The 14,662-nt window shown below is 35.2% G+C and overlaps 1 protein-coding gene across 1 annotated transcript in view; it reads right to left on the reverse strand.

Annotated features, from left to right (window-relative positions):
- LOC123273588 (lachesin-like) overlaps window positions 1-14,662 on the reverse strand; it is a gene marked incomplete at its 3' end in the record, with an annotated part of 449,749 nt that overhangs the window by 289,756 nt on the left and 145,331 nt on the right. The window contains exon 2 of the mRNA XM_044741027.1: window positions 3,411-3,618. Coding sequence (XP_044596962.1) covers window positions 3,411-3,618 — 208 coding nt within the window. The remainder of the gene's footprint in view (window positions 1-3,410; window positions 3,619-14,662) is intronic.

Consider the following 14,662-nt stretch of genomic DNA (forward strand, 5'->3'; position numbering starts at 1 on the left):
TCGTCAACGCAAAATTACAAAATTTGTAACAGACAAAGAAGTTCACACCATGCCAGAAATTATCGCCTCTGCAGAAATGTTTCGCATTCAAACAAAACAATTGATATCTAACTTCGATAGTGACTTCGTTATTAATACAGATCAAACAGGTATATAAATTTTCTAACGGTAAACTAATTATTTTTTATTCCATTATTAAATTTAATCGAAGTCAATCATTAGATTTTTTAAAATTCATATTTTCAGGATGCCAATACCAATCAATGTTTAATAGGACACTGACGGAAAAAGGAAGCAAAACAGTGTTTGCAAAAGTACAAGACATGACCAAGGTGTCACACTCATATACTGCACAATATAGCATAACATTATCTGGAAAATTACTACCACATGTTTTTATTTATTTGCAAGAGCCTACAGGTGATTTTGGGCCAAGAATAAAGAAAAACGTAGAAGAATATTTAAAAAAATACAAAAATGTTATTGTCACATTATCAAAATCAGGAAAACTGACAACTACTCTCTATAAAAATTTTCTAGAGAAATGTTTAATGCCATATGTTCAAAAAAACAAATTTCTTTTAATTATTGACTCGTGGACAGGACAAGTGAAGCCAGAATTATATGATGAAATATTTCAGGATGATAAAAAAATGCCTACATGCACATTTAAAGTTATACCTCCAAAATGTACTCCATTAGTTCAACCATGTGATGTCTATTTCTATAGACAAGTGAAAAATTTCATCAAACGATTGCAAAGTACCGCTGAACTTCTAGACAAGAATTATGAAATTCATTCCCGAGAGGATTGCATAAAAATTCATTCGATTATTCATCACCAATTGTCAGCGCCAATATTTCGAGACATGATGGAATATGCCTGGTTCGCCAGCGGGCTTTGTGACACAAAAAATTTTTTTACTAATGTCAATGATGGGTGTTTCTCATTAGACCGTTTAAAAATACCGTGTCATTGTAAAAAAGCAGCATTTATTTGTTGTTCTTGGTTTAGAAAAACTTTTTGTTTTGAATGTTTTTATCATAAGTATCACTCAGGATCATGTAATAATATCTCATAATACGTAATTATAAAATATTGCTTTAATTAATTAAAAAAATGTATAATATTCCATTTAATTTTCGACTTATTATTTGTTTGTACCACCGCAGATAATTTATAGAAATGAAGTTTAAAATTGAAAAATTTTTAATTAAAGAATAATTTAATGTATTAATTATTTACCTATTAATATATTATAGTGCTGGGTAAACTTTGAGTGCGTTTTTCTCAGCCATTTTTGAGTATTGCACTTTAGTATTTCAGAGGTAGTATACCCACATAGTGTACTACCACTACGTCAAAGATTATCAAAATCGGTTTCCCCAAGGTCGTATCCTCCCCTTGTTAGAAGGAAAGAACGGCAACGAAGCATCGCAAGATGGCAACAGGAGTGGAATTCTTCAGAGAAAGCTCGGTGGACGTACCGTCTCATACCTCGGATTGATGTGTGGTTCAACCGGAGTCACGGTGAGATCAACTATTATTTAACGCAGATGTTATCAGGACACGGATGTTACCGGAAGTATCTTCACCGCTTTAAGCACGATGATACTCCAGAGTGCCCGTCCTGTCCAGGGGTCAATGAAGATGCGGATCATGTTTTCTTTGTGTGTCCACGTTTCAACCAACAGCGCGATGAGTTAGAGAAGATTTTGAAAAAGAGAACCCAACCAGAATCAATAGTAGAATCAATGTTGTCGTCAGAAGCTGCCTGGAACGCCACAAGCTTTTTTGCTACAAAAGTGCTTACAGAGTTGCGATCCATTGAGAGGAAAATAGCGAAAGACAGAATCTAGAAGAAAGAAATAACATCTTAGCCACCAGAAGGAAGAGCGGCAGCTAATTCCTCTCCCCGCGAAGAAATGCCTTACGGCGGTACCATGGGGGATCAGAGGATAGAAGAGAAAGGGGTTTAGGGTTTAGTGGGTAGGGGCGTCAGCGTCGAGTTTTAGTATGATGCTCCGTCGAGTCGCCACATATCCAGGCCAAACAGCTATGTCTAGTATCTGTAAAAAGGATTCCCCCCCCCCCCGCAAGGAAAAAAAAAAAATAAAAACACACACACACCTACACACACACATAGATACATGCATACATACATACATAGATACATACATACAATCATAGTGACATCCTCGCAGGGATAGTCAGAGAAGCTTCCTGTGACCTTCAAACATCGAGATCTGATGAAAACTCGATTTTTGCAAAAGGGGGTACAACCAATAACTTCCCGATTTTCTTAGCAGGAAGTTAAAAAATGAAGAATTCGGAATAACAGTAGAGTGGAATTTTTTCGCTACGGCACACGGTAAAGGATTATGTGATAGAATAGGTGGTACTTTGAAACGAATGGCTGCACGTGCTAGCATTACAATTATGTGAGTGGGCTTTAAAAAACTTAGCAAATATTACTGTTAGGTTTTTGATAACAGAAGAGTATGAATTACTGAAAGAGAAATTAGACGAACGCTTCAAAAGTGCTAAACCGATATCAGTCACACAAAAAATTTATCAAATTACACCATTATTAAATTCTGTGGTTAAAATTAAGTTTTTTCTTTGTCAGATGAATCAACACATCATAGTATGGTTAAGAAGTCGGAAAACAATCGCTAAACTGAGGAAAATCATTAAAATATTTTGATTTTAAACAGTCTAAAAACGGTAATTTAATTAAATAATTTAATCGATGCCCCTAATACACTTTACGGTTGTTTTTATCCAATTTTATTTAACTTCTGAGCTTTTAAAAACAATTCAAAAAAACCTCAGTGCAATGACATAAAAAATCAGCCAAATTTCGAAATTTTTTTATTTTCAATCGAAAAAAAAAATAGAAAGGAATGTTGGCACAAAATGGGAACAGCAGGATCAAATACTGTCTTAGTTGAAGTTTTTGTTTAGATAAAAAAATTGAGAAGCGAAGTTGTCTGACTTCGAAAAAATGACGTTTTTGTTAAAAAAACTGAAATATTCGATATATCGTGACTTCCAAAAAATTTTTTGGATTTTTTTCTGAAAACTACATTTAAAAACAAAAATTTTGAAAAAAAATTTCTGAAAGGTCAATTTGTGAAAAAGTTATAGCAATTAAAAAAAAAAAGAGCGGTTTTTTTAAAAAATTCGTCACTTTTTTTGGGTTGGGTGAAAGAATTCAGAAAAATGTCTTTGGTAAGATAAAAAATGATAAAAAAGTTTCAGCGAAATCGAATGGGGTTGGGTCGAAACCTTGGTGATTTGGCATGGAATGCCCCATATAGATTAGCCTGGTCAAATTGTGTACAAAGTATTGTTCTAAATTTAGAACAAATAAAAAATTGAGGTAGGACTTTGTTTAATTACTCACCGACTACATCTAAAAAACCGTATTGAGTTTTTGCTGTTGCTGTATTAATTTGACACATATATTTTCCTTTATCATCTTCGTGAACGTTGTTAATATGTAAATACCACGTTCTATGCTTGTCATGAGTGACAGATATTCGTGGATTCCTTGTAATTACATGATTATGTACAGTTAATATGGCACTCTTGTCAAACAGCATCCACGCCACCTGCAAAAACAATTTATTATTATGTTCAAAAATTAAAAAATAGGCTAGCAAAACAGTTATTTAGAACTTTCAAATAAGTGGTCATTAATTCACAGATGTCATTTCCATCAAAATGAAATAAATCTTGTTTGACACCAATCCAGTTATTGGAGCATGGTAAAGTAGAAAAATTGGAAAAAATGGTTTATCCTACAGGCTTTTCCAACAACTGACTACTACATGTGGGCTCTTCGAACGTATTAACACAACCTGTACACATTTTAGAACTCGAAATTCTCAAAAATTTGGTCGCTTCCTTGAAAGGAAACATTTTTTTGCACGGAAAAAAAATAAGAAAAGGGTTGAGCCTAAAGGCCATCTGAACAACTTACCGCTAATTCCATACTCAAACACTCAAAATTGAAGGTATGACGTTTTTGAGCTCTCCGAGCACAAAAATCTGATAGCAGTCTAATAAGAAACAATTTTTTGAATTTTCAAACCGCAATAACTTTTGAATGAATGAACCGATTTTCACGTGGTTAGCGGCATTTGACACACATCGAGCTAAAAATTTCGAAGTAATTTCAAAAAAATACTTTTTTCGGTTTTCTTTCGACAACGAGAACGCATAAAAGAATCAACCAATTCCGACCGAGCCGACGGCGTTCAACGTGGTTTTTTGATATGATGTAACAGGGTAATTTACCTTGTATCGGTAAAACCGATCACGCATGATAATTATTCGACGCAGCACTGGCGCGTCTCGGTCTTCGGGACCTATTAGCATTAAATGGGGGAAATTTTGGGTTTCTTGGTCAGTTGAGTAGCAGTGGCAAGACAGAAGTAGTGCAGTGCTCAGTTCAACAACATCAGCAGCCAAAAAGTCCAAGAAGGAAGCCAGTTTTGAACAAAGAGCTTCCTCAGCACAAATTTAACCAAGTATTGAGACTTTCACATTTTTGATGAGCCAAGGGGGTCGTATACCCGGCTCATCAATTTTACTACTTCTCATTATTAAATCAAAATTTTGATAATTCGATTGTTTATAATATTTTGCCTAATAATAATCAAATAATTAAATCTTATTCGTTAGTATTGTAAGCATTCTTCCTGGGGATCTTATACCCGAAAAATGTTCTACACCTCTTGGGTTTGTAAGTCGTGAGTAATTGATTCGTTAATTTGGCCAATTGATAATTGTTAACATCTTAGATTGGTTTCAACAACGGCGTCCATTTTGAGCGCGAGAATTCCTTTGTGAATTTTACTACGCAACAATTTACAATATTAACAACTGGACTATTATTATAAATTATAACAATTGAATTATTATTTATTAATATTATTTGTTACAAGAAAGTATTATTTATTTAATATAATTTATTGAGAATTGGCTACTGAACTTCGACGCAATTGAGATCGAATTACCCGTGGAAGATTTTTCGTCAATTTATTTTATATTGAGACAAATTGTTCTATTAATTATTTATAAATCGAAAAATTCCACGTGGTCATTTATACATTGAACTATCGAAGACCAAAATTATTATTTTATTGGAATTATTTGTAAAACTATTTATCAGTTGAGTATTAAACTTGTGAAATTTGGAATAAATTCAAGCATCGGTTTTCAGTATGGATTTTTTTTTGAGAATTCAATTATTAGTTATGAAAATGGGTTACGATTTAATTGCAAGCTAATGACTGAAAATTTTAATAAAAAATTAATGTTGTAATTTTTGGAGTTTAATTTTATAAGTCAGAAGTAAAAAATAAAGTAAAGCCAGTGTGTGTGTGTGAGCGGGTTATGTGTATGAAGATCGTGCGGGTGGTGTGAGGCAATTTATAGAGCGTGAGGGTCCGGTGGACAGCGCGACTTAATTAGAAACTGCGGTATAGATGCTCCATAAGAGAGTACCGTCAGGATTAAGAATTTTGATAGAGCGTGAGGGTCCGGTGGACAGCGCGACTTAGTTAGAAACTGCGGTATAGACGCTCCATAAGAGGGTACCGTCAGGATTAAGAATTTTGATAGAGCGTGAGGGTCCGGTGGACAGCGCGACATTTAGAAACTGCGGTATAGACGCTCCATAAGAGGGTACCGTCAGGATTAAGAATTTTGACAGAGCGTGAGGGTTCGGTGGACAGCGCGACTTAGTTAGAAACTGCAGTATAGACGCTTCATATGAGGGTACTGTAGGATTAAGAATTTTTGTTAGTTTTAATAAGTCCTGGTCAGCCGTTAGTTAGGCTGTAGTCTTAAGTTGTTAATTGTAGTGTAAGTGCGTAAGTAATCACCAATTGTTATTTTACATGGTTAATAAATATCGATATATTGTTAAATAAAAATTTATTTCTTTCAGATCATCTTCCTCCACTCTCTCTCCCTGTAGATTATAAGCTCAGCTCTGGTTTCCGGTTCCAGGAACCGAGATACAAAATCCTGGTGGCGCCTTTGTTAATTTAGAATCATTTATTTATTATATTGCTTTTATTTAGATTAATAAAGGGGCCAATGAACAGGCATAAAAACCCGTTACAATGAAAAGCAGATTAATTATACGGGCACACAAAAAAAAGTAGTCAGTACTTTTGACCGGACCTACTTTATATATTATGACGCGCTAAATCTGAATATGGTCAGTTTTGCCCGTACACTCAAAATTTTGAGTAAAAGGTAAAAAACCCCCAAAAAAGTGCAAGAAATCATGAAAAATCGAAATTATCGTTATAAAAAAATTAGGAAAACCGTTGACCCTAAAGGCCATCTCAGAAACTTCCCGCTAACTCCATACCTGAGCTCTCAACAGTTCATGTATGTTGTTTTTGAACTCATCGAGCTTAAAATTATAATTTTGGTGATATTTTGAGCTCTCCGAGCTTCGCCTCTGACGTTAAAATTACGCCGTTTCCGTACATTTCCGCTAAAAACCTTAAGCTTATAGCGCAACATCGTCGTTGTCAGAAAATCGCCACTTTGCGGCCGTATGACATAAATTACTATTTTCGATTTCCTTTCGTTCACGATATCTACCGAACGAATCAACTGATTTTGACCGGATTAACGACGATCAAGGGTTTTTCAAGCTTAAGGGCGGAATAGTTATTAGAGTTGATCGATGAAGCCGTTTAAAAGTTGTCTCAAAGAAACACAATGAAAAAAAATTTTTTTCTTAGTTTTATCGAGATTTCTCAAAATCTACCGATTGGAATCGGTCCAAATTGTATCAAAAATCTAATTTTGGCCAACCCTTTCGAATGGCGCCGACCACGATGAAATCGATCAAACCGTTCAAGAGTTATAGGAGGTCTACATACATACATACACATTAGGGTGAGCCAAAAAAACTAACCTATCGAATTTATGGGTTAAAATGAACCTGTATATCGAAAAAAAAATTTCCCTACAAAGCAGGATTTTTAGCTTAATTTTGAAAGGTGTCGGTGAGCATTCAAAGTTTCCCATTTAAATAACACGTAAAAAAATCTTTTTTCAATAAAAATAATATAACTTTTGAACTGCTCGAGATAAAAATTTTTTGACGGTGGATTCTTAAAGGGCAATAAATTTCCTACAAAATCATGCCTGGTTCTATTTTTTGAAGTCAAAAATTCATATATTTACTGGTCATGAAAATTTAACGAAAAATCAAAATAAGCAATTTTAGGCATTTATTGTTAGAAATTTTTATATTCAAGGAAATAAATTACTTTGAAATGAGATAAGTAGGGGGGGGGGGAGAGGTATACAATTATTATTTATGTAAAAGTGTGGTTTAAAGCTTCTTGTACGATAAGCGCTCCAGCTCAAGACTTAGATTTCTTGAAAAAGTTAATTAATTATAAAAATATTAATGAAAAAATTTTAAATGCTACTGTATCAACATTTTTGCAACATTTAAGGCATCTGACAGAAACACTTGCTGTTATATGTCATTTTTCGATTCTAGTATCTGTTTAGAAGTTTAAAAAAAATGGTAAACGTGATCAAAAAGGAAGAGAACAAAATTTGTGATAAAATAACTGATGTCTTTGGAACAAATCGTGTCGAGTTGATTTTTAGATAATATTTTTTTTTTCATCAATTTTGTTCTCTTTCTTTTCAATCACGTTTACCATTTTTTTTAACTTCTAAACTAATACTCGAATTGTAAAATGACATAGCAGCAAGTTTTTCTGTCAGATACCTTAAATGTCGCAAAAATGTTGATACAGTAGCATTTTAAATTTTTTCATTAATATTTTTATATTTAATTAACTTTTTCAAGAAATCTAAGTCTTGAGCTGGAACGCTTATCGTACAAGAAGCTTTAAACCATACTTTTACATAAATAAGAATTGTATACCTCTCCCCCCCCCCTACTTATCTCATTTCAAAGTAATTTATTTCCTTAAATATAAAAATTTCTTACACTAAATGCCTAAAATTGCTTATTTTGATTTTTCGTTAAATTTTTATGACAAGTTAATATATGAATTTTTGAGTTCAAAAGATGGACCTAGGCATGATTTTATAGAAAATTTAATGCCCTTTAAGAATCTGCCATCAAAAAATTTTTATCACAAGCGGTTCAAAAGTTATATTATTTTTATTAAAAAAAGATTTTTTTACGTGTTATTTAAACGGGAAAATTTGAATGCTCACCGACACCGTTCAAAATTAGGCTAAAAATCCTGCCTTGCAGGGAAATTTGTTTTTCAAAATACAGGTTCATTTTAACCCATAAATTCGATAGGTTAGTTTTTTTGGCTCACCCTAATGCACATACACATACACATCCACATACACACACATACATACACACACATACATACACACACATACATACACACACATACATACACACACACACATACACACACACACATACACACACACACATACACACACACACACACACACACATCCAGACAGGGAAGCTTCTTGTGACCTTAATTTAAAACGTCGAGATCTGATGAAAGCTTGATTTTTGCAAAACGGGGTGGAAACAATAACTTCCCGATTTTTAAAAATCTTTTATTTTCTTAGCGGGAAGTTAAGGGAACCTGGTGGTCTAGCGACCCAAAATTTGAGCAATTTTAAGGAATTTTATTTCTATATGAAGGTAATGACTAATGCTTTTGAATTTTTATTACACTTATTCTATTACTTATCAACTACACTAAAATGGAAATCAAAACAAAAAAAAAATTTTTTCAAACTAGAAGAATGGCGCTGAAGTCCCTCTCTCCAAAAAAAATGGACCTTACTGGCGCAGGTCGATTGACCTCTCCCTCTGATCTGAAATAAAAAAAATGCCAGATTTTTAATTAGTATAAGCATAGTTATCGTCGGAACTAGACTTAAAAAAAAAAATTTGACAAATTGGCGCGTAGTTAAAACTACGAATCTGAAATTCGTTTTCAAAAAATTCTTTTATCTACGCGCCATTTTGTCAAATATTTTATTTTTTTCCTTTTAAGTCCGACGATAACTATACTTATACTAATTAAAAATCTGTCATTTTTAACTTCCCGCTAAGAAAATCGAAGAGTTTTCATCAAATCGAGTTTTCATCAGATCTTGACGTTTGAAGGTCACAGGAAGCTTCCCTGACTATCCCCGCGAGGTTGTCACTATGTTTGTATGTATGTGTTTTTTTTTTTTTTTTTATAGACGAGGTCAAATACATTCACGTATACCAGGACGAGATATTTGTCCTGGGTATGTCGGACTTGGAAGTCAATATTATTGACAACAATACCGACTAAACATCCTCCTCTCTTTTTCCCCATAGATGTTACGGGGAAGACTGGATCGGGACCGCGTAAGCATTACTTCAATCCAGTCCGTGTTGCGTCTCACGACGGTTGCTCCTAGTTACTAGTCTCTTTCTGCGATTTTTTCTTTTAAAAGACGCTACGTATTCTGGAGTAGGATTGTTCCACATTTTAACAAATATAAATAATGCTGTGAAGCGGGAAAGAATAGGAGTTACGGTAATTATTACATGAAGCGTTCCACATTCACGTAACAGGATATTGGTAGGAAAGGATTGAGAAAGGAATGTGGAGAGGATCATCTTAATGTGAGTTTATAGAATATGCGAGAAAAAATTATTCGATAGCTCGGACTGAAATTCGAACCCAGAACCTTCGGAAGATATGTCGGCTACTCTACCATTTGAGCTATCTGGTCTATACTAAATTTTCTTTCGCTTATTCTATATATATTAAGCCACACCGTCCATCTAACGGCAAGCATTTTTACAAATATAAATAATGCTGTGAAGCGGGAAAGAATGAACAAGATTCTCTTGCTCCGCGTCAAACTTGTGTTCCAGAGCATCTAAAATGTCTCCCCAATTTGCGCTGTTAAACTAAACGCCGTTCTAAAGAGTTCCCTCAAACTTAGATTTCCTGAGAATTTGAACCGATTCGGACCGATAAATTTTGAGAAATTTTGAAAAATCTCAAACAAAATAAGAAAAAAATCATTTTTGAAAGTGATTTTTTTGGAATATCTTTCAAATGGCTATATCGATCAACTTTAAAAACTTGTCTGCCCTTAAGCTTGAAAAACCACGCCGATCGTCGCTAATCCGGTCGAAATCGGTTGATTTGTTCGAGAGATATCGTGAACGAAAGAAAACCCAAAAAAGTGTTTTTTTGACATCACTTCGTCATTTCTTCTCGGATCGTTTTTGATAATTTAGAATAATTTCAGAGCTTAAAAAACCGCGTCGATCGCCGCCAAAAACGTTTATTGGTTAGAAATCGGTTTATTGGTTCGAAAGATATCCTCGATAAAATATTTGTAAACAAGTGTTTTTTCAAACATAACTCCGACATTTTTTGGAATAACTTTCAAACGGCTGCACTGATCAATTTCAAAAACTAATTAGCTATTAGCATGAAAAAATTACGTCGATCGCCGTCAAGCTGGTCAAAATTGGTCAATTCGTTCAAGAAATATCATGAACGAAAGAAAACCCAAAAAAGTGTTTTTTTTGGAATTACTCCAAATTTCCTAGTTTTATCAATTAAAACTTGAAGATTTGTCATGAAACAAGAAATTGCGTCAAATACTGCCATTCGCGTGAAAATCGGTTGATTCATCTAAAAGTTAGTGCGGTTTGAAAATTTAAAAAATATTGTTTTATGATGCTTCTACCAGACTTTTAAGCTCAAAGAGCTCAAAATAACACATAACTTGTATTTTGAGCTCGAAAAGCTCAAAAACGTCATTAGTGCAGTTTTATGCACCGAGGTATAGAATTAGCGGGAAGTTGCACGGATGGCCTTCAGGGTCTACCGTTTTTCTAATTTTTTTTATTTCAGATCAGAGGGGGAGGTCAATCGACCTGCGCCAGTAAGGTCAATTTTTTTGGAGAGGGGGACTTCAGCGCCATTTTTCTAATTTAAAAAAATTTTTTTTTGTTTTGATTTTCATTTTCGTGTAGTTGATAAGTAATAGAATAAGTGTAATAAAAATTTGAAAGCATTAGTCATAACCTTCATATAGAAATAAAATTTTTAAAATAGCTTAAATTTTAGGCCGTTAGACCACCGAGTCCCCTTCATAAGAGAAAATAAAATTGCCATTCGGCCTCACCCGAAATGGAAGTTAGATTTCATGTGATATGAGATTTTCTTTATTTATGTTATTTAATTTGTTCAATAACAAATGTTTATGTAATTTTTAAATTTTCAATCCGCTTTAACTTTTAAACGAGTTAACCGATTATCACGTAGTTGACAACAGTCGATGCAGTTTTTTGAATTCTATGATGAATTTTAAACCGAGAATTGATAAAATGAAAAATTTCGGAATTTGTTTGAAAAAAAAACGCTTTTTTCGATTGTTTTCGTCAACGATATCTCGCAAACGAATCAAGCGATTTTTACCGGTCCGGCGGCGATCGACGTAGCTTTTTGATGTTATGAGCTGATTAGTTTTTGGAATTGGTCAGTACAGCTGTTCGAAAGTCATTCTAAAAAAACCACATTTGAAAAAAAGTTTTCATTATTTTAAAATTTTTGAATGGCCTATAAAATTAATAAAAATCTTTATAAAGTATAAGTGTTATAGGTAAAATTGAAGGAAATATAATCAACTTCACTGTGAAGTTTTTAGAAATGAGCTATTTTCTGTCAGTCAAAAGTTATTCACGTTTAAACTTACAAAACTTGAAATTTACAAAATTTTGAATTCAGACAATTCATTAATTATTGCAGCAATCGACGCTTTTCAAGGGATCTATTGAGTGGCGAATCAATTCCCGCACCGTGACAACTGTTGAATTCTCCATACAAAAATGAATCTTAGTTTTATTATATATTTTTCCCTTAAATATTTTATTTTGTAGTATTATATTTAACATTTGGTTAAAACGGTTCGAAAAGGAAATGCAGTCCTAACTTTTTGTTTTATGACCTTAAACACGTTATAACCCAGATTTTACTTTTTGGTATTTGAGTATTTTAGTTTATTACTTAAAAATTAATAGAAACAATTATTGTTGTTAGTACGGCGATTAATTATTTAATTTTTGTATTCATTTAAAAATTTTATATTATTGTTACCGAAGGTATGATTAAATTGTAAAAGAATTTAAAAGACTGGCAAAATTATTCTAAGTCCCGAGGACCATTTAGTATGGAAACTCAACGAATGGATATAGAATGAAAGAAATGACGATTATTATTTTTGTAAGAAATAAATTAGGTGAGCGAAAATTTTATAAGTCCCGAGGACAATTTAGTATGGAAAAGCCAACGAATGGATATATAATGAAGGAAATTGCGATTAAAATAATAAAGAATTGTGAATTTGACGAAACGAATGGATAGAGAATGAAGAAAATTGCGATTAAAATAATAAAGATTTGAGTTTCAAAAATAAAAACTTAGAATTTGGCGAGACGAATGGATAGAAAATGAAGGAAATTGCGATTAAAATAATATAAAATTATTTTTGAATGCTAGTTCGAGAACACCGGACAGGTGTCTAAAACGACTCTTCCTTTTCGTTACAAGAGAGTTAGGAAAAAACTGATAACCGCCAAAATTTGGCTCGGGAAAAGCAAGTCTTGTGACAGAGTGGTTATTTGTGGTGAATACTCTTCCAACAAATAACACCTGGAGGGACATTACCTTGGTTTCGTCTAGAACATTGGTAAGTACCTTTGCACTCTTAACAAGATTTGACTTCCCTGGACGTTTGACCTTCTGTCAAACTCCAGTAGGTGATCATACGCCGTGTAGGTGGGGGCGAAGAGGACACTCTCCATTCGCTCTCGGGGTAGAGCTTAGGGCCCAGGGGTGACGGCTAGTCTCCTGGGGAAGCGGGGAACCAGTTTTTGAAGAGTAGTTCGCGATTTTGACGCTCACGACGAGTGAGAGTGAGAGTAAGAGTGAGAGGAGTCTGTTTTGTAAAGACCAGTTTTGATTACCGACGGAAGGTACGCGTGCGTTTACCGACGTAATATTATTTTGGTTGATTTAGTTTTGGGGTTTTTGATATAACCTAAAAATTGTACCACGTGTGTTTTTGTTTACTTGTAATTTTGTTCAATTATTTACTTTATTGATTTTTGATAAATAAATTCTTTATTTTGACTTTATCATAACCTGTTTTGGACATTTTGAATTTATTCTTTAGACTTAGTTATTTATAGTTTATTTCCAGTTAACTGAGTTTTGTTTGACGTTTTATTGCCGTTTTTACCCCCTTTGGACCCTGGAATTCGGCGAGCTTCAGATTCGAGCAAGGGGGAGTTGGTGTCGCAGCATTGTTTCGTTAGTTTAATTAATTTATTTTTAAACACATCAAAAATTACCCGTTACAAATTTTTGGCGCTCGAACAGGGACATTAGTTTTTTTTTTTTTTGTGGTAGCGGGAATTTTGGGTACTGCGAGTTTTGTTTTTTATAGTTAGTTTCTCCTTATTATCTCATCAAGATGAGTAAAAAGACGGGTTCTAAAACATGGGTATGGTCGCTCAAGAAGGACGCGGTTATTAGTGAGCTTGACAAATTTCGAGTGGAAATCGAGCCAAAGGCAACGTTGCCGGAGCTTAGATTCCTACTAAAAGCCGAACTTAATAAATTGCGAGCAGCAAATGCGGGTCGTCCGGGTCGGTATGACCAATTACTGATCGACCTCGATCAATCCGAGGCCGAATTGGACAAACTCTCCGTGGAGACCGAGGGAGAAGATCCCGAGAATGATGACGGGCTACCCTCAGACGAGGACCCAGAGGGCGATAACGCGTCACCCGAGGCACAGACTGCCAGACAACGACGTGCCCAGGAGAAAAGATTGCGAGCTGAGATTGAAGCGGAAGAACGCGAGCGGATTGAGGCGGAAGAACGCGAGCGGATCGAGAGGGAGAGGATAGAACAGGAGGAACGCGTACGGTTAGCACGTGAGGCAGAAAAGGAAAAGAGAGAGCAGGAGAGGTTAGCTCGCGAGGCCGAAGTAGAAGCTGAAAAAGAGCTACGCGACCGATTGCGTCAGGAAATAAGGGCGCGCCTCTTGCGGGAGAAGGAGGAACAACGAGTTTACGAACTTCAGCTCGACGCGAACGAAGCGAGAATGAGGTACGAGGCCGAGCAGCGGAAAAAGGCGGAGCAAGAGGCCCGCCTGAACCCTCACGATAGCAATCGGGATCGCGTTTTGAGCTTGGAGAATGAGCAGCGAGAAGGCAGAGACGGGAACCGCCGATCGGAACACATGGTTGACCTAGTAAGCCCGACCAGAGTAGGCCCCGTGTTCTCAGGAACACCCAGGCATAACCAGCATCTTCACTCAGTGTTTGGGGATGATTCCGCTGAACTCCGCAGGAGGGATCTGGTTCGGAAGTGGAACGTCGTGTTCAAGGGGGACCGCGACGTTCAAGACTTTTTGGAACGGCTGGAGGAAATGGCAGAAAGTTATGGGTTCGAGATGGACCACCTGCTGCCTTGCATCCCAATATTGTTGCGCGAAAAGGCTCTCCTCTGGTATCGTAACAACAAGAGAGATTGGGTCTCGTGGGAAGATTTTGTGTCGGACCTGAAATCTTTTTATCTGCCTCCG

The sequence above is a fragment of the Cotesia glomerata genome, unplaced genomic scaffold (genome assembly GCF_020080835.1).
Source record: "Cotesia glomerata isolate CgM1 unplaced genomic scaffold, MPM_Cglom_v2.3 scaffold_11, whole genome shotgun sequence".
Taxonomy (NCBI): domain Eukaryota; kingdom Metazoa; phylum Arthropoda; class Insecta; order Hymenoptera; family Braconidae; genus Cotesia; species Cotesia glomerata.